At 46.1% G+C, this 25,562-nt stretch overlaps 1 protein-coding gene across 14 annotated transcripts in view; it reads right to left on the bottom strand.

Moving 5' to 3' along the window:
• EBF1 (EBF transcription factor 1) overlaps nt 1-25,007 on the bottom strand; it is a 280,609-nt gene extending 255,602 nt beyond the window's left edge. For 12 of the 14 annotated variants that reach the window (XM_074156295.1, XM_074156296.1, XM_074156297.1 and 9 more), the window contains exons 1-6: nt 24,524-24,657; nt 22,985-23,141; nt 22,607-22,670; nt 22,273-22,328; nt 12,981-13,054; nt 5,807-5,875 (exon numbers count right to left, since the gene is read on the bottom strand). In XM_074156295.1, the coding sequence (XP_074012396.1) occupies nt 5,807-5,875; nt 12,981-13,054; nt 22,273-22,328; nt 22,607-22,670; nt 22,985-23,141; nt 24,524-24,657 (554 nt within the window). Of the gene's footprint in view, nt 1-5,806; nt 5,876-12,980; nt 13,055-22,272; nt 22,329-22,606; nt 22,671-22,984; nt 23,142-24,523 lie in introns of all 14 variants that reach the window. The other 2 variants (XM_074156299.1, XM_074156301.1) reach the window with 2 other exon arrangements.
• Nucleotides 25,008-25,562: the final 555 nt, after the last annotated feature.

Genomic DNA, 25,562 nt, shown 5'->3' with positions numbered 1-25,562 from the left:
GCAGCGTTATGTGCCAACCCCAACAGGCTGAAACCAAGAGATTTTTGCAAGAACTCTTGCAAAGTTACCCCCAGCTCTGGCCATTTCTTCGCTGGAAAGAGGACTGACAACGCATGCGTTAGGAGTGCTGGTAGAGGGACGAGCATGTCTGACTCTGTGTGAGAAGCATCTACTGATCAGTCTCCCATTTATCTCACAAAGGCTCAAAATGCCTTTGGTTGCCTAAGTCATGTGGGAAGTGTTTTGGGTAATGCTTCTCAGATGCATCAATCACAACCAAATCCTTACGGATGTGTTTTTCAGTCCCTCCCCTCCCAGAAATGTATGGGTTCACAGGCTCCAGGAGCTTGCATGAAATGCTTGAGGCCAACTTCCGCCCGTCTGAATACCCTGCTTAGAAGCCCTGAGGGTTGAGGCAGCACAGCCTTAAAAGACAGCCTGGGAGACATCTCCATGCAGTGCTGGGGGTAGTGCTGTCACACAGTTTCTGCTCCCCAGACTCCCTCCCTGATGGATCAGTAACTCCCCTCTGGCTGTGGAAGCGGCACAGCAATGAGGTGGGCACTTCCCAGTAGGAGACTCAAGAGAACATACAAATATTCAGGCCCAGCAGCATTTCTGACCCATGGCTTGACATCTATCCGAGAGAGCCACATCTGGCCCCCTGCGTGCAAAACCCACCCAAGGACCCAGGACGGATGGGACCCACAGCCTCCTGCAGCCCCATCCCTGGCATGGGCAAGGGGGGAGCAGGACACCTTCCTCTGACCCCCACACAGCCAGGTTCAGGTACCACATACGGCTGGGGGGACCAAGAACTGGGACTCCTGCAAAGGCACCAGTGCCAAAGTGCCTGGCACCTTCTGCCACTTTGCTGTGACGCCAGTGCCATGACCAGCCCGTGTCCCTGCAGTCTGGCTGGGGAGGATCAGCTGCAGCGCTGATCCCCTCCCCTGCAGCAAAGCAATCCTCAGCAGCTTCCTCCCAGGCAAAACACCCACCTCGGCCTCTCGCCGGCACCTCTCCCGAGGCTGTCCCGCTCTGCCAGCCGGCCCGCATCTCCATCACCCTCCTTCCGGGCATGGAAACCTACTGCAAAATGCATTAATCGCCACATCTGCCTAACAAGTGTATTTGTGGGGAGGATGCACTGAACACGATGCAGTCCTGTGTGTCATTTTTCCACCTGCCTGGCATTTAGGATGAAAAGATGATCGTGCCCATAAAACACAATCCACTACGTGATGACTTGTAAAGTGGTAAAATGGAGACATTGAAAGTCATTCACACCTCTTTTCATGTCATTGCGCAGTGAAATCCTACCCGCAAACATAAAATTTTTCAGGTTAAAGGCTGAAAGATTTCAAAAACATATGCAGGTAAGTTGGCTCCCTCCCTAGCCGTGGCAGCTGGGTGTACCAGGGATGGGTTACAGAGATCTCCAGTCGAGCATCCCGTACAGCAGGTGGCAAAAGCACACAGGTCTTTCAAACACCGGTAGCAGGTCATGCATTAAAATATGCTTTGGTGCCATCTGATAATAACGCGTAAAAAATATTACAGCATTCAATCCATGAGTTCCCACCCCTGCCTCATGGACAAGAGCTCTGGTTGCGCTGGAAAAGCATAAGCCACCTCTTCAAAGCCAGAGGGAGCCTCTTTCCTCAGAAATTGCATCCAAAGCAGGACGTGAAGAACTGCAATATATTGCCAGACAAGGGCCAGAAGAAACCCCAGTCATCCTCGTGCTGACCTGCTACTCACGGGCACGCAGCCTCACCCGGGGAGAGCTCCAGCACCAACCCCATCAACTTACACCACAGATAAACTTTATTTATCTATCCAAAAGATAGACAATCGTGTGATTTCTTAAGTAGGTCTCATCTGTATCGGTAAATCTCAGCAAAGCCGATTTTGAGTCACTCTCATCAGCCTGCTCGCACGCTCTGGGGAGAAGCAAAATTTGGGATGGGCCAGCAATTGCCAAACAGACTGTTTGCAGCCCTTTTCCCATGCAATGTCACAAGCTGGAGGTATATGGTATAGATCCTAAACGCTGAGCTTTTCCTGCCACTGTATTTGGGATTGCAGTGATTATTCACATTTTGTCAATCAACAGGACTCCTGTTTACGGGTTGCAGCCATAAAAGGTAAAGAAGCCCCAGCAGGCACCGGTAACACCATTAAATATCGGTCCCGACAGTGGTAAATTGGGTTTAAAAGTTTGGAACAGAATGCCGAGAGAGGAGCCTCTTTCCTGAACCAAGGAATAATATAAAGCCCCACTTTCTCCCCTATGTGACTTTTGTCATTATCATCTTTTCTGATTCTTACAAAGCAAACCTAATTAGGAAGCTCTCTCATTAGTCTTCCAGAAAAATTAGCACAGCTTATGCTAATTACTCCTGTAAAATTTAATAAACTCGTTGAAATGGGAATAGTCTAATGAGGTTTTATTTATTGAACTAAGATAACTGTAAGGAAAAAGGTTAGGACACCAGGATATCCAGAGTGGTAATAAAACTACAATTTATTCAATTTCTTCACAGGAATTTTATTGCAAACCTTTTAAATTCAAATATGAGTTACAATTTGAAAGTTAAATCAATCTAGAATTTAATTTAATAACAGGAAGTGCTCTGTGTTTTCTTTAAGTGTGATTACAATGCAGCCCTGCCACTGCACTTGTGGGAGGAATTGTGCGTTTGTGTTGTGACAATAATACCCCTTTTAAAATGAGTTCCTGTTCATCAGATCTTCATCTCAACACATGTAACTGGATTAGCAATAAAATATACAGGCTATGCTAAGAAGATGATTCAGACGCGCACAAGTTTCCAAGAAACTCCCTTGAAATGACTTCCCTATAAGCATAATAGATTTATTTTGTTCTCCAGAGAAAATTTAGATCGCTCTACGAGTATAAATTTCTTTAGATCCCTTTCACTGCTGTATCTGCTGATACTATAATAGAGCAAAGTATAAAGCAATTTTATAAAGGATAAAGTCATATCCTGGTTCAAACACAACTACAGACTTTTTTTAAAAACCCACATTTTGATTAAATAAAAATACACGTTTACTTTTCATATATATCTAGGGTTTGAAAAAGAACACAACACATGTAACTTTGAAGCTGCCGAACAGCCTCGTCGCCAAGTTCACTAAACCACCACAAAGACACAGCTCTCTCTATCCCAAGTTTCTCTAGCCTCATCAAAGAGAATTAATCAATCCAAAATAGTATTCCAGCATGTAAGAAGAGGATAGCATTTCCATGTAAGTACATATGTTGAAAATCCCATGGATAGATTCTACGTTAAATTCTATGTTAGGTCAGAGTCTGTGGATTCGTAGGATTTGATGCAAGAGTTAGATTAAATCCATAGGCAAGACTTTATCAGAGCGCGAGGCATGTGGGAGTGCTTTAGCCCAAATGGTAAATGAATTCTGTAAGCTCACATGCAAATAAAAATAGCTAAATATGGTTTTGCATATCAATTGACATAATAGTTAAAAATTGTGCGCATGGAGAAGTGACAATGGAGTACAACTAAACACATGTTCTGACTTGTGCAGGCATTTTAACGTTAGAACAATTTTAAAGGACTCGTTTTAAGGTAAAAAAAGGCTCCATATAGATCGCTTCATCCTTTCCAAACCAAAAGGGGAAAAAAATGAATAGGATAAATGTCACAAGAAACATCACTAAAGCCACTAACTGTATAAAGCACATACTTATTTGGCCTAAATTGTTTGAACTAGCCCCGGCCAAGAAAAGGTTTTAAGTACCCTACTGGGACAGATGCGAAGCGGCAACAATAGAAGCCACACTAATGCAATCCAGGTAACACAATCCTGTTTCAAAAACACGGGGAGGGCTAATTACAGTACTGCTGAGTCAAATTTCTTATACCATTGCAACCCACAGGAACAGGTCAAAATCAAATGTTATTCAAACCACAGTCATATCAACCTCCTGTATCAAAGTCACAATTTAAAACCAAGTGAAGAACTTAAAAGCTTAACCCATTCACAAGCCAAACGGGATTCAGTACATGTGGTGAGGTAGGGTTTGTATTATCATCTTTAAAATATGTTTAGCTTGCATTTTTAAAATAACCTTCAGAATCGGTACCTTTTTGCATCAATTTACGTAAATACTGATAAATTGATCACTGCTAGGAAGCTCAATCTGGGATTTTTTTTCGTGCAACTGTTTTCCTCATTTCGCAGGAAGCGCGTAACAGACAGCACCTCTGGCTTTCATAATTTAAAATTATTTGCAACTAGCAGTTTTGCATACTAGATAGTTAAACAAAATATTTTCGTAAACCTGCCATTAGCATCTTAACATCTCACTTTCCAGTACAATGAAAAATTCATGTGAATTTTGTAGCTTTCATGTCGCTCAAAATGCCACTCTAACACCATGTTTATAGTGTTCAACTCTGCAGCATGCTTATAAAACACATCTCTATACACTGTGGGGGTTCCCCCCCAACACACACACACTTTTCCTGATACTACCTCATGCTCACAGAGATGAAAACATCCCTAGTTAAAACAGATAGAGATAACCTTCTGAGATTTAAATATTCTCAGGATTACTTATTACAGCTAATCAAAGCATCCGCTCTAAGCTTCCAATATATGCCCTTTCTTACCAAATTCCAACAAGCACTGTAAATCTTGGGGGGGGGGGATGAGCGCAGTGCCAGGCAGGGTTCTGCCATATGCCTGGACCCGCTGTCTGCGTGCGGCACCCAACACGTCAAACCCTCTTCACCTCCTTTCATAAAAATAGGCGCACCGGCACGGAAGGTACTTTAAACTTAATATAGCAAACATTAACCCAGACGATAATGCAAGGAGAAGCACACCGCTCTACGCTCTCGCCCCTATAGGTATAGGTAGCTTCCCTTCGGGGTCCCTCTATTCACAGGTTAGAGGAGGGGGATTGCTTTCGGCAGGCACTTTCAGTACTTGATGGCCATTTAACTCTCCCAGAGCAATGCTGCATAGTAACCTGGTTATCACACGTGGCTTTGTACAATGAGTTTGGACAACTAAAATGTACAAATTACTATTAGGCTACTATTTTGCATAATTTGCAAGCGGAGAAACTACACGTGGCATGGAACAACGAAAATAGATGTATTATACTACAGTGATTTACTCAGTGATGTCAGATGAGCAATATGGGTCTGTTTAAAAACACAATAATTAAGACGGGCAAAATTGAATTAATCAGCTGGCAATACAGTCAAAATAGTATTCCAACCAAAGAAAATAAGAGGAGGGAAAAAACCCTTACTTTGCGATCTGCTTTTTTAACTGTTTTTATGCATAAATAAAAACCTTAAAATGTAGATGGATTGCATCCAACAGAACTACTGTAGCTAAAAGTGATAATGATTCAAACATTTTTCAAATAAAAGTTAAATATTTATAAGCACCCAACCACATTTCATAAATCACAAACTATTATTATTTTATTCCTGAAGCTTCCCTGGCACAGCATGTGAATTGAGCCACAGAAAGTCAGAAAGAAAAATCTCCTCTTTATGCACATGAATCAGTTACAAGAAGCGGAGCCCTCCAAAGAGCAGGTCGCTCCGTTATCCTCCATATGGCCCTTCCATGGCAATCGCAATTGCAAAGCACAACTAATTCGGTATCAAAAACAAAATTTCATCCGTATATACTCCTGATTCTTCCCCATTAGCAACACAGGGCAGGTGTTTCATTATAATGAGGAGAGAGGGGGGGAAAAAAAATGGAAGGAAACAATAGCAGTCCTTACCTGTCAATTATCACTGGATCTGATGGAGTCTCATTTCTGTTGCCACAGCTTTTCTTGTCACAACAGCGGCTACAGAGCAAAAGTGAAAGGATTTAGTGCGACCATTACACTGTAAAATCATCATTACGAACATGGTAGGTTCAAATTGCCGGCTAGAGTTACCGCTCGGTCCCTGCCTGGAAATCAGTCAAATGTAGTGGGTCACATATGGGTTAATTACTATGTTTAACTTCTTGCACAGCTGGTTAGCAACGGAAAATATAAAAAGAGAGGGGGTTTGCCCCTTTCACAAATAATAATTCAAGGATCACCCGAAACAGGGAGACCTGCCTGTTTGTAGCCTCCTTTCCATAGGGTTTAACAATCGTCCCATATATTCACACACGAAATAAGGCAGCGTTTTCTCCACTGAGCACTTCTTTTACATTTGTTTAACGCTTATGTTACACGTCCACATGCTATTCCTGCTTCTACACAGAGTCGGATTCTCAGCTACCGGGGAAACCTCCCTCCCAAATCTGAAAGCACAATTATTCTCCCTCTAAGAAACACTGTTGTTAATAGGGGAGCCAAAATGCAAGCACCATCAGCTGCGGCTTTTTATGCCGGAGCATGCCTCTTTCCCCAAGTTTTCTGAGCATGTTAATGATTGCTAATGCCACGGAGAGCACAGCTCCGGCGGCTGGTGCCCTGCGTCAGGTCAGATACAAAGCAGGCGTGTGAAATATAAGCTCCGTCTCCCAAAGCACTGCTCCATCGCTGACCTCGAGGCTGGGATTCTTTTAAACTAAGGTGGCTCATTGTTTCCTAAGAGAAGTTAAATTGTTGTTTGTGATGATTCCTTGTCAGGGGTTATTGGTCCGTTAAGAGCCGTAAATATATTTCAGGTAAGCTCGCAGGCAATATACACGTTTCTGCTCAGGGTGGGAATCCCTCCCGGTGCATCTAGAGCTGCGGCTGAGCGACGAGGGGGCTGCCCGTGGGAGTCCTGCTCTGCCCCACAGCCTATCTAAACCCACAACTCCAAGTCACAGCTACACAGGTGAGCAAAGCCTCAGGCTTTCACCCACCCGCCCATCCCAGGGAGGAAACACCCATCTAGCAAGGAAAGCTCCTGTTTGGTGTCGTCCCTTAACAGAAAATCCCCCACTGAGGTCAAAGCTCCAAGCAATAAAAATAAAAAAATGTCAAGAAGCTCCTGGTCTTCCCAAGCCCTCCTGGGTCCCCAGGGACCTTCTGGATGAAGCCTGGGCAGCTCCTGTGGGGTGAGGGCTGCAAGGAGGTAGAGGATGAGGAGCAGGGACCCCATCCTCTGGTGGCACCCAAGTGACAGGCAGTGAGGACCACCTTGTTCAGTCTCCCTGGCCAGACCTGAGCACATCTCTCCGTTTCGGGTAAACCTCAACTAGTGTCTTTGGAAACCACCAAGCTTGTTCCAAGTGGCATCTGGGGGACCTGCACATTGCCCTTATTTCAGCAGCCAGCTTTGGGCAGCTGGCAGGAACGACCACTGCTCACACTCCTACTCGCATGAACTATTTTCTTTTCCCCAGAAGGTGGAAGAACATCAGGGCAGGAAGAAGCCCTCAGAAGTGCCACGCTATATAAATAGCCCTGTTGGGAGTATGACAAAGGTTCTCTTGTGTTGCTGAACAATAGAGCGAATAATATACAGTTACCCACCAAGATTAGCAATAAAGCAACTAACCACACTAAAGATAACAAAAAAAAAGGGGGGCTTTTACAAAAACAGCCTGTTTAAACATGGTTTTAAAAAAAAAAATAATAATTTTGTTTTCAAAGAGAGGAAAATACATAATTCTTTTCACCGCAAAAAGCTTCAAGGCAACTATTCAGGGCTGAAACTTTTCACAGTTAACACATGTGCGGTATCTTCATTTCGGTGGAAGTTACATTGTTTGGGATTGCCAAAAAAAACTGCTTAATTTTACAGCACAATACCACAATTGATCCACCAGAAAATGCAAGAGCCTTGGCACCCAGAAAGTATTAAAATTTAGGAAGGAATAAAATATGCTGTAGGTAAATAGTCATGTGGACGTTCGGGGGGCTTTTTTGCCTATAAAAGGACTTGTCGTTGGAGTGCAGCTAGAATGTGTGGGGTGAGAAAATTTACCCACAAACAAGGCAATAAAAACTGCTAATCATTTTTAAATGATTAAAATGTAATTAGAAACAGAGTTGGCACAAGTTAAGACAATGCAGTTCTTGTGACTGAAGCAAATCGGGGCTAGTCCTGACATTCTCACAGCAGACTGGAGGGACAGAAATTGCCACACTTACTCAGGCGAGCAAAGGTTCCCAGGCTCCCAGCCCGAGATGGGCAGATGCCACCATCCATGCACCACCAGGCTCAGAGGCTGGCACCTTCCCGGGGCACTAACCCAGCGGGAGAGGCGGCCATGGGGTCCCAGGGATGGGGATGCCTTGGTCTCGTCTCCTGCCATGCGTGGGATGGAGACAGGCACTGGCCGACGGGGACAACCCGGCTTCCAGAGCTCATTGGGTGGCCCCCTCGTTTGGATAGGGCTTCCCAAGAGTGCACCCCAATAGTCACAAGTGGAGACCTCACTCCTTCCACTGCAGTTTGAGGGTGATGTGGAGGAGGTGCACAGCCGGCACATCCCGCTGTCTGGTGGCTCTGTGACAGGAGAGGAGGCCCAAATGTTCTTTCATGTTCTACATAATTATTTTTTCAAACCTTAGCTTGCCTTTTGCATTTTTTCCCCCAACAGCAGAATCTAAGGCTTCGTCTACGGTAGTTTTTCAATGCAGAGAATTAAAACATCACACAAACCTCCAAGTTTGAGACATGGTTGTGCGGCACGAGAAGTGCTTTTAATTCAACTTGCCTCAAAAGCTTTGGCTTTCAGTGACTATTTAACACTTGGAAAAAAGTTCCTAAATATTCAGCACCCTTTCTCCTTTCCCTGAAGGAATTTAAAAATTCCTAGGAGCTTCTCCAAGTCACCCAGAAACCCTCCAGCTCCCAGGGAGGCTCTGTGAAAGCGCAGGGAGAGGTGTTGAGCACTGGCTCCTTGCAGCCAGGAAGGCAAGGACTTGTCCTCACTGTCCCTCCATGATGCCTGTTCCCAAGTGGGGCAGGGAGCCACAGCTCAGGCACAACGTCATGCTGGCCCACAGAAAAACCCTGCAAAAACGGATTTGTCTGGGGGGTGGTTTGTTTTTAAAACAAGTAGTCCTTGATAGTAATGAAGTCTCCTGCCATTAGAACTCACTCCAGCTCCTGCACCCCATATCTCTGCCTGGCCCAGGTTTCCTCCACTCCTACTGCCATCCTCGCCATCCCCAGGGCTCGTGCCCAAGCTCCACACCATCCCCATCCAGCCCCTTCACAGGCCTCCCCATCCCCTGGCCGCCACCACCACTCCCAGCTTCTGTTGTTGCCTTTGTCCTCACCCCAACCCTCTGGGGAGCTGCTGCCCTCCTGCCATCTTGCTCCATATCTTCCTCCTCCTCTTCCCTGCACTGGAGCATCTCTATCCCACACTGCCCGGGTGCACAGGAGATGGCCTCCTCACCCCGATGTCTGGCACCCCCGAATCCCCCGGTCCCCACCCCAGCGTGGTGGCCAGGAGCATCGCTCGCGCGAGGAGCCCTGCTTTGTGTATCTGCCTGCTTGGGCTTTCTGCGGGGACAATGAACAATGAGAAATTACGGGGCGATGGCACGTGGCCAGCGCAAATGCGACTTTCCGATCATTTAGCTGCCAGGCTCTAACAAGTCGTTAGCGAGTCCGTGTGGGAGATTTTGCAGAAGCTCCCAGCGAGGTGGGTTTCATCCCGCAGACGACGCAGCCGGGACAACCCCTGCCCCAAACAGGCTCCTCGCCCCGAAGCGTGGAGGTACAGGAGCTTCTTGCCAAAACAGCTGTTAAGATTTTATTTTACAGAGACAAAAACCATATTTTACTCCAACCTCATTCTCAGAAATCACTGAACCATTTTAGCTGAAACTTTCCAAAGAAAGTCAGCCTGAGGCTGACACCCTGCAAAGGACATTTCAGCCAGAACAGTTTAAGTTTGGCAAAGCTGTAAGCCACTGAAGGTTTCATAATGGAAATTGTTGAGGCAATATTAACTATAGATGTCCCTCCCCATGCTGCCTACAATACTAATAAATTCCACTGAGGCTGTGAATTCTCCCCAGCTATTAACATTTTCGCCAACAGCGGAGATTTTTATATTTGACAAAACACAATGAAATCCTTTGAAATAAACAGCCACCTGAAGCAAATCTCAGCCCCGCTTTCCTACCACAACCAGGACTCTCCTATACATTTGAATTCTTTGTCTTATCCGTGCCATAGTTGTAGTATACTATAAATATCCAGCTTTGTCACATAAATGCAAAGTTTTATTGTGCAGTTAGCCTTGATAGAAAGCACTGCTGAAAGTTGTTTAGAAATTAAATATCTAAAACAAGCTATTTTAAAATACAGAGCCCTCACTATTTCATGTCTGAAATGAAGAAATTTCATCTTAGGGAGAGCAAGCTGTCTTTCACACCATATGGCTAATGGTAGTGCATAGCAATTAGCTGGGCTGATTAATGGGGAACAGACTCTAATTTTATGCTTATAATTGAGGCTGCATTTGCACCCCTGGTGCAAATTCAGCACATCCCAACTTCCACTTACAACAGGCAAGAAATCAAGAGAAACAGAATGGTGTGGAGAGAGATTTTTTTTTTCCCCCTTCTAGACCCCTAAAGAGCATCAGATTTGCAATTTAAAAGAGTGTTAGCAGCACAATAGATGACAGATTTGTGCAATAGGGTCAAGCGGCCTGGTAAACAAACAGCACCCTCTTACACATGTATAGGCAGAAAAGGAAATGGGTAATATCTAATATGAGCTGTAAGAAATTTGAATATGCCTCCCCCACCCCATCAGGCACACAACATTTGCCTACTATGGTGAGAATTAGGTTTTTTTTCTGCTACCCCTCCACTTTATGGTTATGAAACACAAGGCAAGGACTAGCAGTAAACAAATAGAAGGAGAAGAATAAAGCTCCCGGTCCAGTGAATTTTAGGAACAAAGAAAGTGTAAAGTGCTTTAATAAAGGGAAAGACTGCACATCTTTCCACATTCCCAAAACGGAAATAATTTTGTCTCAGTCAAAGTATATTGAACGGCCATAAATCTTTGATGTGGGTATTTGGTCTTCTGGTTAAAACCCGACCCTCTATATACAGTTTAAATTCACTTTTTACTCTTTATGTTTCTGAATATTTGTAAGAAAATTCATGCATCAAAGTAGGTGATTCTTCCTTTTGCACGGATGGCCCAGTGAGTGGCAGGCAGATGTGATTCCCACCTCAAAAACCTTGCCATTTAGGGTTTAGGCATCAGGAGGGCACTTCACCCAGGACTAACAGCAGATTCAGACCCTGACACTGCAGGCACTTGAGCATGTGCTTAATTTTACTCGCGTGAGCAGTCCCACTGTTTTACTGGTCTATTACAGGAGAAAAGCAAAGCATGCACTCCAGCCTTATCAGGTCAGGGGCCTCCTTTAATATTTCCATGAATTGTTCCTAGCTAGGTATCTAGTGTGAAAGTGGTGCTAATTGGGCCAATGAATTTTAGGGCAATTATGAGTTGTCAGCACTACTGGGTTTCCATTTGGAAAGGGAGAACTGGCCGGGAATCCCCAGCAAAGCGATGCTGCGGCTCCCAGCGGCAGCAGGACCTCGGGTACCTCTTAGAGCCACCCGCCTGCTCTGATCGTTCTGGGGCTTAATGGGTTGTCTTTGGTTTCCTGGAAGAAGCCAAACCTACCCAAGGAAGCAGCCTAGAAAAATACAAAAATGAAAACTAAAATTCCCCAAATCCTGCAAGGAAGAATCTGGGGTGGGGCTGCGCGGGGTTTCGCCCGGGCTGGCAAAGCAAGGAGAGCAGCTCCTTCCCTGCCGGCACCACAGGGTGCTACCCTCCAGCAGGGTTTTATCAGGGAGGAGCTGCCATGGAGGACAAAACACGCAGATCGCCAAGAATGAAAATAAATAAATAAAAAAAAAAAAAATTAAAAAAAAAAAATCAACCAACAGAGAAATTTCCATCTGAATATGTGAATATGTTGTCTAAGACTCTCCCCCACCAGGAAACCCTCATCCAAGTTTATTCTCTTAGAAGTGGGTACTAGTTTTTACCCTCAAGTTACTCCTTTTTAGCAAATGTGTTTTGTAAAAGTTACAACGCATGCAATGGCATTTTTACAGTCTTAAAACAACTGATTGTAACAATGAGCTTATGCAAGAACGCCTCGTCTTCCACCAGGGAATTATTTTCTGCCATCGAATAACATGTAACAAATGATTTTTTCAGACATGCAAAAAACACCCACTAACTTTAATGAGACTGCAAGGTCAAGCTCTCCTAGGTGTCGGAGGGGTCTGTGGGAAGCTGCCGCCTTCTCCGTTGTAAAAAGGAAGCAAAAGAGGCTTCACCTATTTCCATCAGCCACAAGAGAGAAGGAAGCAGCTGCCCGTTGCAGAGGTACCGCGTTCAGGAGAGAAGATATTTGACTGTCCCAAATTTAAGTGTCCAACCCCAGGCAGGCATGTTCAGGGGAAGAGAGCACAGGGCAGAGCCAAATCTGCATGGGGAAGTTTAAAAAAAATCAACGAGAAGACGTCTCTTGCATGGATGGTATCACCTGCTCCGCTCCAGCCGAGCGGGGACCTTGGGTGAGCAGCAACTGGGACAAAAAAGGCCTCCTGACTTCAAGTCTTAATGCACATCCAAAAAAAAAAAAGAAAAACCAACCAAAATTACTATTTTGTCATCTTACTGAGTAGTTTTTGTTGGGAATTGGGGACAGAGACGTTTATTGCTAGAAGACTATAATTGACTGTTAATTTTGGTGAGGAGACCTTTTGTGGGCTACGGTGTCTAAATGAAAACCAGTAGCGTTCTGTTCAGAATAACTCTTTATAAATAATTGAAAACCAGTGTGACGACTGAGACCTTGCTGCTAATTACACACACCGAACTGTGTTATTTTGGGATTGTTTAATGCAAGAAAGATAAATTTGAAGTCCGAAAATAGCTGCAGGTTCAACCTAGATTTTGAGAGACACGTTCATCTTCTCGTCACTAATTAACTGGAAGCGGGGTATTTCTTACCTGCACATTATTTCATGCGTGAGCAGAACTCGGCACATTTCTGGGTTCTTGTCTTGGCCTTCATATACTATCGCCTAGAAACAAAATACAGTTTTAGCTGTGCATCGAGTGGAGTTTGGAGAAAATAAAAACGCGTCGCAGTAGCCGAAGGGGCTGCCAGAATTGCCAGGTCGCAGGCTAACAAGCCCGCGTCCCCACCGAACCTGCTCCAAGACTTGCAGTTGGAAAACAACACAAGCTGAGTACAGCTAAATTCCCTCCTCTCCGTTGCACATCTCTCAAGCGGTGTGTAGGATGGGTTTTTTTAGTAGTCAAGACAACCACAATTTTCTTTTCAATTCAGAATAAAATATAACCTAATAGCATTAAAAGAAAAAAAGGAGGAAAAAAAAAAAAAAAGAACAGCAAAGCTTGGCATACTTTGGGTCCTATTCATTAAAAAAATAAGACAGAAAAGAGAGAGCTCATGTATTTTTAATTACAAAAGCTGCACAGCCCAGGCATTTTCCTGGTAGCTCCTGAGAAAGCGCCTGGGCCTGATTCTCCCCTTGAACACCATGATCCCCCACTTTCCGGAGGGCAACTCTGGAGTTACGGGGATATAAATAAGCGAGAGGCAGGCTCTGCCGGAGCAGAGGATACCAAAACAAACAGAGGATCAACCAGCTTGAGAAATTTGACTCTGAGATAGCACGGGGAGAATCCTTTAAGTTAAAACCGTGGAAAGACAGTGTATTCTCATTTCAAGAAGAGTCTACGTTTGCAATCCTTCCACCAGCAGAACCGACGGCGAGGGATCGGCATTACACACAAACTAGGTTAGTGCTCACAGGGTTTCCATCCGACCAGCACACAGTTGTGTTTTCCAACCACCCCTGGTCCCAGGCACCAGCCCCCCAGCAGCAAAACAACAGTGAAAAAAAAGTTGCCTTTGCAACAGCATCTTCCAGTAGCGCTGAGGTTCCTAAATGTTTTAGGGTGCGACTCCAGAGCTAGGATGAATGGTCAGAGTCCCAGCATCAGCGAGATGACCAAGCATCAGCTCTTCCCTTGACCTGTGGTGTGACCTTTTCAGCCTCTAAAATCAGAGTTATAAAGAAGAAATTGGGGACCAAACTCTTCGGATAAAATGACGTTTGATATGGGTATCCCTAATAACAATAAAATAGATATTGAAAATAAAAAATAAAACTATACTATATGGATAAAATATGTTTTATGGAATGAGACCACTTTGAAGTGTGGAAAATAATGACAAAAAATAAGTTATCTTAACAGATGATGAAGTAAGATCACATGAACTGTTTTCCCAGTCCTTACAAATAAAACCTGCCAAGGGTAAGAGATGTTGTACCTGCAAAGGGGGCACGGATCTCAGGATGCGAAAATCAGCATGAGCTGATTTTTAACACCATTTTAATAGTAATATGCAATATTAATATTATGCATTATAAAATGATTTAATGATTCCATAAATAGTATCAGGATTGGGGCTGTGTTATCTTTGCTCATTTTAATTTTTTCATTTTGGTTCTGCTATGTGCATTCCCCTAAAACCTGACAGCCAGTGCAGGGTTTTTTTGCTGATAAGATAAAAGAGAGGCTGATGGTCTCATTGCAACTAACAGGTACAGAGTTTCACCTGGTTCCTGCCCCCTCATTCCCACCAGCGAGGCACAAAACCTGTGAACCCAGCACTCCTATAAAGGGGACACGAAAGCGGTCGCAGGATGCATGCAAAGTCCATGCAGCACAGACACCAGCAAACCCCCCTGACCCCAGCTGGGACCCCAGGTCCCTGCTCAGTTGGTGGCCCACACCTCAAGGTACTTCCACATGAGCGCCCAAGAGAGCTACAGGTGGTTTGCAAGAGGCCTTGGGCAATGGCAGTACGGTCATCCGTGTGTTACATCAGGAAATGGGACAAACTGAGAAGATCCTCATTTCCATGCATTGAAGGGGAAGATGGGGAGAACCTTCTTCCAGCCAAAACCAGGGCATGAAAGTAACCAGCTAACAACTGGTGGGGTCAGTCAGTGGGGACATTGCAAGGAATCCAGAAAACCCTAAATCAGGTTCCACCTTGCAGTGGGACAGGCCAGGCAAGGGGGAAGCTCACAGCACTTTTTGGACTTAATCAATCAATAATTAAAGAATCATCCACCTCTGAGAGTACAGAGCATGGAGGGTAAAGAACAGATCTACTCCCGAGGCCTTTAGTGGAGACAAACACCTCCAGTCCCCATTCACCTCCACGCATCACAGCATGACACGGGGCGAACGGTGCCCGAGAGGGGACTGCTGGACTTGGCTCATTCCTCTTAGACTTTCAAATCTTAATATAAGTGCACCCAGTATGGGTTGTCTTGTTGCCAGTGAAGCCAAAGAAGCGCTAGAAATGACAAACCAGAACACAAAATTTACTTTCCTTTTTTCCCCCCTCCGCTCTCTCTTCCTCTTCTCTCCCCGCTGCTATGCTTACTTAACCTCCAGGTACCCGCTTAAATAACCCCACTAAATAGCAATAATGAACGGGCAGAGTCAACACTGCGGTACATAATCACCTTGTCTGTTGTGTTTAGCATCAGTGATCCCTTCTTTGCGTGCATGACATTCTTCTGCCTTCCTCTACGTTAAGGATTTGCTTTTCACTTTATTTGCATTTAATTACCAATGTTGTACCCGTGTGCATTTTGTTTTCTCCCCGTTAAGCGCCGATACTCCCGCTATACCCCATTCCTGCAGGAATTTCTAGGAAATTCTGGGAAGCAGGAGGAATTGCTGAGTTCACTTCCGAGCACCTCGTCCCCAGCGCCCGTTCCCGAGTCCCGATTTACTTGTGCGAACGGGTGTGCAAAGCGCCAGCCCCTCACTTCCATGAACGGCTGCCCGAGAGCACTACAGATACTCTGCCGTCTTGCAAACGGCGCTGCTCTAAGGCATTAATTCTACAATTAGTTTCAAAAAGGAAACAGGAACTGCTAAAGTTTCAGATCGTTATAGCTGCCAGAAGTATTTTTACAGGAAGGGTCTACAGTGTTACCGTTGTGAAAATTTTTAACTCTTAAGATTTGAAAAGCTACCCCTTTAACAAAAAATATCTTAATTTTTATTTTTTTTTCATGATTGTTTTTTAAAGTTCAGGCTTTAAAACAGGGTGACTGCAGCAGGACTCCTCGTGGCACTGACATCGTCGTGATTTTGTCAAACAGGGATGGCATTAATGAGAGATAAAGTGAAAGTTACAGTGTATAAACTTAGACCACAGCAGAGCTAAAAATAAGCCTGCAAATACACATCAGGGTTGCACAACAAAACACCAGCAAAGGAAATGCAAAATTACAGACTTTGGTTTTGTTTTTTTTTTTTTTTTTTTTCCTTTTTGTTTACTTCGTGTAGTTTTAACTCGGTGCATTTCATAAGCATTTCAAAATAGTTTTTTTTTTCTCCTGAACAACCTCAATATTTCCCCACAAAATTCATCTTCCATTTTGTAAGCCATTACTCACCCAAGTAACCTTTCTACAAGAAGTCTCAGTGAGTAACGATCACTCATGCACAAACGGATTTCAAAATCAGGCCCCGAAAAATTACTGTCAAAATATAAGACTTCCTCACTCGCAATTAAATAAAGCTGCATAAAAAAGTTAAATTAAATGCAATTCACTGCTTGCCAGCAAATAAAAATTACTAAATTGAGCACATCGCAGTCATTTCTAGACAACAAGTGCGTCCAGTAATTCGCCCAAACTTTTCAGTGATGGAGTTCATTAAAAAATAAATAAATAAATAAAATAAAAGGGAGGGGGGTAATATAAAAGTCAAGACTACAGTTGTCATTTAATCCACTTTTTCCCCAGTAAAGACGGCAGGATAAAGCAGTAAAATAGTTGACGAATAAGTTGGAAAAAATAGAGAGCCAGATTTTGTCCTTAGCTATTCCTGAATAAATCCAGATTTATGCTGGTACAACCCAGGGCAGAATCATCTCATGGTGTCAGTTTGCCAGTCAAGCAACCCTGCTTTCTGAACTGGACGAAAAACAATCTTGAAGGAATGAGATCATGGCCATTATATTATTCAGTTGTGCCATGGCCTTGATTTTAAAAGAGTAAGAGGAGGAGAGAAATCACCAACATGCATCTAAATCCGCTCCCTTTCAAACTCCTCATCTGTTTCACAAAACAAACTATCTCCTTTATTGAAATAAAGGAGAAAGAAAAACTCATTAAAATGAGGGTCTTTTCAAAAACAGAACTAAAATGATTTGTAATGACGTATACAGCCATACACACAGAGAGAAAATAAAACCCTGGCCCCACCGAATTCAATAGGAGCTTTGCAATTGACTTCAGATGGGCCAGAATTTCACCCAGAGAGGATTAGGCTGGTATCCGCTATATATCTACGCAGAAAATACTGTGAATTACATTTATTTGGCTGCGAATGCTTAACCCTTAATTACCCGAGTTTTCACCCCTTCCCCAGGCAAAATTTCGACTCATCCCGGTGAGGTTTATCCCGGAGAAGTAGCACAGCGCTGGGTCCCAGGGCGAGGACACTTAGTTCTTGCTGTCCCTCTCAATGCACAATTCAGTAGCATCTAATTATTTTATCCAGCCTCCCTCTGCCTTTGATACACAGCCTGCTTATCGACGTATTCACACAAATTAAATAAATTTATCTCTCCTAATATGTTCATTTTTAATGGTTTTCAAACATTCACATGGAAACAGCTCTAGCGTAAATATCCCAGAACAAATGGCTGTATATTATACAGGAGGGAGCAGTTGGGCTGCCAGACTGGGAATGCACCAGGCCATCTGGCTCAGGCAGTCTCTCCAAAATCCTCAGCTTTGTTTTCACCCTCAGACTCCAAACAACACATTTTCCACTGTGATGAGTTTACATTTTCCCAAACACAGGTCCTGATCATGCATGCAAATTCCAAACTTCTCCATTCCTCTCTGTACAAGAAAATTAAAATCACCTGCGCTTCTGACATCTCACCAAAGGCACAAGAAAGCTGCTAAAATCTGGCACAATGTAAACTTTCACCGTCATAGGGGTTAGGTTTTGTTTTATGTTTGTGTGAAATTTCTCCGAGTCTGCTGAGGCTCCTCTGAACTTATTGATAACATTTTTTTTCCCATGCATGTCGCTGCCAGAGAAGGGCCGTGCTATGCACAGAATAGAGAGCTGATCAAATATCTGCAGACATCAGAGAATGATAGAGAAGTCAACAAAAAAAACCATTTGCATCCAGAGTTAAAGTACCGGGGAAAAAAAAAAAAAAAAAAAAAGGCAAAATATAAACAGTCTAAGTCTGAAGGAAGGATTTTTGACTCATGAGGACTCTCAGCAACAGACAATAGCTATCGTGCAAAACTTATGATTTTTAAGATGCCTGAGCCGTATTAGCATCCGTTATATCTTATGGATGAGAACGGCTGAAGGAAAAATGGGTGGGGAACAAGTATTTCAGATTTATTTCCTCCATTTTTCCTAATAGTGAAATATCTCAACTTTATGAAAATACAGCTGAAGAAATAGAAGGCATCTCTCCTCCGTAAATATATTAAAATCCTTAGACTTGCCTAAAAACTCCGGTTTTATTAGACCAGACATCTTTCACGTTTTGCAGGCAATTTCAAAATGCATCATTGTTAGAGCCAGACCTACTGCGGTAGGAGCTGCTGCTTTACGGAAAGCAACAGCTATAAAGTTTGGGATCCTACAGGGTTTTGAACGCATTAGGAATGTGATCCCGACATAAAATGAGGTGCCAAGATAACATAAAAGAAAATTTAATTAAGCCAGTATTGACGCCGAATGTTGTTACCCTAACTGGAAAGAACTTCCCCGCAACATTAACGATTTGTGCCTAGTATTTACAGTTTTTAAATGATGGGGGCACATTTTGGGAACACGGCAAGACCCCTCAAAGGCGTGTAATTCCCATCTTACCCGACACTTCTCTGGGGCCACCACCAAAGGCCAAGAGCGTTATCCTGCGTATAACTCAAAAAGATGCGCTTCAAGACCAACCCTGCCTTGGTTTCCCATTCAGAAGTCCCACAGCCTGGGCTACCAAGGAGCATGCATGCAACAGAAGCTCATGGGGCAGCACGTGCATAGCTCATACCAACACCCCAGATCTGCCCTGGGATGGAGTCTGCAACAAAATTCTTGGTTACTTCAGTAAGGCCACTCTCCAGCCCCGCTTCCCATAGTGCATCACAGCTGATCGAGAACATAGACACGCGCACCAGGACACGGAGATCCCCCTGTTCCACCTGTGACAGCACTCCAGCCATGAGTTTCTGAGTTGGGCACAGCCCCACAAACAAATCCCTGACTTATTCAGATCAAGAGCTCTCTAGGAGCAGGAATATCTCCTATTTATTACATACCTAGCATCCAGCACAGGGAAGCCCTGCCAGTCTACCCACTGATACAACACATGCTGCTAATGGGACGTTTATGTTGAATCTATGAGTCGCAATCCTATATGCAGAAATCTAGGTCTGATTTGCAGAACAGACTGCATTTCCTCTTACCTAGGTTAATAATCTGCGGCTGTAAAAAACCCTGCAATTTATAGCTGTGAGACAAAGAGAATACATTTAAATCTGATTTGTCCGTATTTTAAAAAAATAATTATTTAATATAAGGAGAGAGCCACAGATACTTCCCTGTATGATCTGGGGAACCTAACTCGTTCAGACTTTGCTTCTGTGGGATTTTTAATTTGCCACCAGAAACCTCAGAGTAGCTGTAATTTCAGTCTGGGAATTCACAATTATTGAGTGTGTGAATGTGCATGCGTGAGTATTGAGAAGATTCTTGCCAGCAGAAACATGTACGCTTCTGCAACAGTTTCATTTAAAAGTAATCATTTCATTATCCAATTTGTTCTGAGCGCCATGCATTAAAATACTACACCTTCAAGTAGACTGACAATATATATTTAACTTTCATTAAAAATTAAAGAATTTTCAGACAGTCTTTGCAATATTTAATTACAGTTTGATGATTTGAAAGTTACTTGAGAATCTTCTATATAATTCACTGTCGTAAAATATAAATGATATATTCAACATTTGGGTGAGCTTCTGTCATGTGTTGTACTTTGCTTCCTAATAAGCATTCAGTAACCGAAGCGATCGCAACTCTGAAATAATTTCACTTTAAAAAAAGAAAGAATTTAAAAAGAAGAAGAGGCAGAATTTTAGCCCCCGGCCCCCGAAAAAATTCAGAGTGGCACATGCCACAGTTTTGACATGACAATGCCCTATTTTTCATAAGCAATTATAGCCATGCCGAAAGAAATTATATTCATGAAATTAATACGTAAGCAAACATGTTTGCGTCTAAAACAGCCTTTCACTCCCTGCTTTCTAATCTAAGTTCAGAGAGCTTTTGTTCTAAATCCTCGCTTCTCAACTCCATTGCACTTTCCCCAAAAATCTGTAATTTGCACTAACTTTGTTTTTGTAAGACTTCCTGAAATCAGAGAGATTTCTTTTGTGCCCCCTTTTTTTTTTTTTTTCTTCATTGTGAATGTGCTTTAAAGCTACACGGTAGGTTTTACAAATAAACTGTATCTCGGGGTTTTTTTTCCCCTTTCTCTCCAAAGACCCTCTGATGACTTGATAATAATGAGAGACCAAGAGGTCAAACAGTGCCTTAGGATGAACTCTTCATATGCAAGATGCCTTTGTTAAGAAAATTATTTTGAATCCGCTGCTCTACATGAGTTCAGGGCTCTGTTTTCAACAGGATTATGAACAGAGGCTTTTGCATTTCCGTAATGATAGGAAAGCTATTTAAAGATAATATTTATTGATAGTCTCTCTCATACGGTCTACAGTGAAATACATAAGCTCCAAAAAGACTAAGAAGAGTTCATATATCAGGAAGATTTTGTTACTTTTAACACAAACTAACCAATTTCTGCCTGAAAAACAAGGAATGACAGCAAACGCTTTCCAAGATTTGTTATGAAGAAGGCTATGTTGCTGCTGTTTTAATTCCTACAGGGAATGGGCTCTATTTGGAAGTGTATAGTTTAACAGAGTTCAGATGCATAGTGGATTCCCTAGTTAAATTCATCCAAGTTCTTTTTTTCTTTTTTCTTTTTTTTTTTTTTTTTTTTTGTGTGTGTGTTGAAAGACAGTCTTCAATAGCAGGAAAAGATGTTTTGGGACCATCAAAGAGAGTTTTCTAAAACAAACTCGGCCCTTAGAGCTTTATGTTTTGCTGTAGAAAAGAAACCCAAATACAAGCCAAGAGTTTTTTCCCTACAGACAACATACAGGGACTGACTTTTCCTATCGGTACAAAAAAAGGTCAATGTTTTTCCTAAATAAAATGTAAGAATTTTTTTAACAAGTAAAACAGATTAGGAGGGAAAAAACAAGTCTTCAGGATAAAAAGGCTTAAAAGCGATCCCAACTATTTAAAAGAAATGTACTACAAGATAAAAATATTCTGACGGGAACAGAAGAAAAAGCTAGAGTAGCAATTTTTTTCAAGAAAAGAATCGATTTGTTCAGATAGTCCCTTTGTAAAAATACTGGTTTCATGCAGCAAAGTATTTTTTACAGGTCGGCACGCACGCTATTGCTCTGTTTGGGAAGCTAAAGAGCAAGCTTAAAATTAGGGTTAATCCATTGGCAAGGTTTGCTGCCCTACAGCCCTCCCCGAAGCCCGACACCGAGCTCGCCGCTCCCCGCGCCGCGTTTCGGGGGGCTGTTGCGACGTGCAGACGTATCGCGACGTGACCGCTCCGCCGTTAACCCAAGGACCCGGCGGCAGCGCGAATAACGGACGGACAAACACAGCCCCCGCGCCCGAGCAGCGGCTCGTGCCGGCGGCGTTTGTTGGGCTGGGGGTGGCCGGAGGTTAATTCTTATTAATTAAGCGGCAAAACCGGCCCTAGGACGGCTGGAGGGGTCGCCTGTATTTTTGGGAGCTCCCAAGCCCGGCGGTGGGCAGGGTCCCGCCGGGACCCTCCACGCCGCCCGCAGCCCCGCCGCCGGGGTCTGTCCCCGCGGTTCGGCCCGCAGTGCGCGGGTGAGGAGCGGAGAGCGCGGCCGTGCGCCCCCCCCGGGAGGCGGCAGCCCCTTCCCCGCCGCCGGGGCTGAGCCGCTCCGCTTGGCGGCAGCGGGGGCGGGTTTCGCCTCCGCGGGCCGCCCCGCCGCGCTCCCGGGGGCCGCCCCGACGGCTGCCACCCCCCCCAAAACGCACACACACACCCCTTCCTCCGCGGGCGTCCCGCAGCCCTTACCTGCTTGGTCATGGAGTCGATGAGTCGGACGTAAAAATCCTGCTCCGTCCTGATCCCTGAAACAAGGCAGAGGTGTGAGGAGCGGGGCCGGCCGGCGGCAGCGCGCCGGGGCTCGCCCGAGGGCTCGGGCACGCCGGGGCCACCCGTCTCCCAGCAGCGCTGGCCACGGCCGGGCTGCACCCAAGGCACCGAGCGCAGGGATGCGCGGAGAGGAGGGGAGCCGGGGCAGCGGCTCCCCGGCCTCTGGAGGGCTTTCCAGCCGAGGAGGCGGCATGAGGGCAACCGGCGGCGGCGGGGGGTGGTGGGGCTGACACCGGGGGCTCCCAGCCCTTACCATTGCTGTAGAGCAGCTGCAGGCGGTAGTGGATCCCGTTGTTGGTCTTTTCGCTGTTGGCTTCCTGAAGTCCAAGAGGACACGGGAGGCCGGAGGAAAAAAAGAAAATAAAATATCATAAGAAGTTTCTCCATCGCTCGCACGCCGGATGCCCCCGGGGCTGGATGGGGCAGCTCTCAGCCCCCTCCCCTGCCCCGGGAACAGCTAGGGATCAGGGAAGACCCCCTCCCCGACTGCCCTCTGGGCCGGGGGAGGACGAGACGCCCGGGGAGGCGGCAGTGGCTCCCGGGACGAGCCGGTGCCGCGGGCCCGAGGGGAGCGGAGCAGAGAGGCCCCGGGAGAAGCGGCCGAGCCCCCGCGGGACACCAGGCTACTCACCTTCTCCTTCTCCACGAAGCCCACGAAGGCGGTGCGCTCGATCTCCACGGGCTGCCCCTGCCGGTCGTACAGAGCCAGGACGAAGTGGAAAAAGTTGGACTTCCTCAGGTTGGAAGGAGGCTGCTTCTCGAAGTGAGCCCGGGCCAGACCCACTCCGCTGGGACCAGAAAGACGCGGTTTAGCGGCAGCCCCGACGACGCGGCCTCACACCGCCTCCCCCTCACCCCCCCCCCAACCGGCTCCCGGGCCCTCGTCTTCCCCCGCCGGGACCCGGTTGGGCTCCCCCGGGGGCTGAGCATCTCCCGAGTCTTCCCGGGGCTCTTCCCTCCGGGCCAGGCGTGCTCGAGCGCGGCCCCGTGGAAACCCCGCAGAGCCGGGAGCGCCGGACAGACCCGACCCGACCCCATCCCGCCCCGCGGTGAGCCCGGAGCACCGAACAGCACCCCCGCACGCTCCGGTACCCGGCACCCACCAACCCTCCCCGGGGGCCGTGGCCGCTCGCAGCCGGCCCTGCATGGCGGGGGAACCGCGCTCAGCCCCGCCGGCGCGTTGCCCCGCGGAGCGGCATCGGTCCTGCCACTTCTCAAACCGGGCTGGAAGCTGTCACCCCAGCGCCCATGTGCCTTATCTTTCAGTTTCAGTCCTGCCAGCCTTTCCTCCCCTCGCCGGAGTGGTGGGTAAACACCGCGACGGCAGCCCAGGAGACAACTTGAAATATTTCAGGGTTGTCCCTGCAGAAACTTTCCCTTCCTTAGAGGGCTCCAAAGGGAGGGGTGCGGGGCGAGGTGGGAGACACCGGGAGATGTCAACATTAAACTTCTTAGCTGATGCCGGCTCCAGGGCTCAGGCTGAGAATCCGGCATCAGTTATTTTGGGTTTTTTTTTTTTTTCGCGGGGAAGAAGATGGGGAGGAAGAGAAATAAGAGAGAAAGCGAGGCTGGGCGCAGCTTCGCCAAATACACCTCCTATTTGAAGGGATTTCTTTTTTAAAAAATCTAAGATAACTAGCAGTGGTTTTACAAGGGGGCTTCGAATTAAATTTCTCCTCGAGAAAGCTTTGCAAAACTCCCTGCTTATCGGAGGAGAAGAAGGAAGGCTGCTGATGCTGACGAGGATAAGAAAGCGAGGTAGAGAAATATATTTTGGATACATCCGTGCACAACTCGCTGCTTATCGGAGGAGGAAAGTGTCATTTGGAGATCTTAAGAGTAAATCAGCAGCAAACATAGTTTTGAAAAGTCCTTCCTCCGCGCGAACACAAGGGGCTAGGGAGATTAAAACCCACCTACTCCTACCTAGCGAAACTCGCCGCTTCCTTGATTATTATTGTTGTTGTTTAATAAAAAATCATTCCTTCGGGACAAGAGGGATAAATATTTAACTGGCGACATCTACGCGAAACTCACTGCTGTTAGCAGAGCTCCAGAGCCGGCTTTTTGTTGGTGCAGGGGGGAAAGGCGCTGCCCGCGGGGAGCAGCGCTGCAGGCGGCGTGTGCGCCCCGGGGCGCGGAGCGGGGCGCGGGCGCGGAGCCTGCCTACCTCTGAGCGGCCGTGCTGGCGTCCAGGACGCCGGCTCCCTGCATCCACGTCCGCACCGCGTTCATCCCCGCGCCGAGGGGCTCTTCCTTCATGCTGCTCCCACTCCGCTGGATGCTTTCCTGAATCCCAAACATGAATCAGAAACAACAGCGCAAATCTTCCTTCTTTACTCAAAAAAAAAAAAAAAAAAAAAAAAGTGATAAAATCGCCAGGCGGACTGTTATATATGTGGTTTTTTTCTCTCTTTCTCTCTTTTTCTCTCTCTCTGCAGCTGATCTCTGGAATCAAAGCAAGTCAGAGAAAGCAAACACAGGCACGCACATTAGAAAAAAAAGAAAAAAATCCAGAGGCAATCAGAGCCCGGTTTTGTTGCTGCTGTTTGCTGCGTGTGCAGTTTGTTTGGGTGCTTGGAGGGGCTGGCGGGGTGCTGGGGGCTGGTTGCAGCGCTCGCAAGCCGGAGGAGTACTTGAAGTCCCTTTTGTATGAAGACACCCCTCGGATGGCAGCAGGCAAAAAAAAAAAAAAAAAAAAAAAAAAAAATCTCAGATGGCAGTTTAAGAAACAATAGGACGAACGGGAGCTGCGGCAGGCTCTGCTACATCAAGTGTCATTTTCCAGTGACAAGAGAGGCAAGTTTCCCCCCCCCCCCTTTTTTTCCCCCCCCCTCTCTTTTCTTTCTTTCTTTTCTCCCTCTTTCTTCTCTCCTCTCCCAGCCGAAGCGCTCTCTCCTCCCTCCTTCAGCCGCGCAGGAAGCGAGTTGCCGGAGCCGGGCGCACGCCGGGAAGGGAGCGAGAGGGGCGCACCCGCGGCGGCGGTGCGGACGGACGGACGGAGGGAGACCCTGGGGCTCCCGGTGCCCGCGCCCCCTCCCTCTCCCGCAGCGCCGGGGCGGACTCGCCGTCTCTCCCTATGGGAGCCACTTTGACTGTCCCCGCCGCCGAACACGAGCCCCGCAGCCCCGGCGGGCGGGGGGCGGGGCCTACGCCGCCACGCCCCCCTCATTTGCATCGCGTCACAGCTCCCCCCCTCCCATACCCCA

Source organism: Numenius arquata, chromosome 11, assembly GCF_964106895.1.
Source record: "Numenius arquata chromosome 11, bNumArq3.hap1.1, whole genome shotgun sequence".
In the NCBI taxonomy this organism is placed as follows: Eukaryota; Metazoa; Chordata; class Aves; order Charadriiformes; family Scolopacidae; genus Numenius; species Numenius arquata.
The sequence above is the reverse complement of the archived record's forward strand: the minus strand, read 5'-3'. Positions and strand labels throughout refer to the sequence as shown.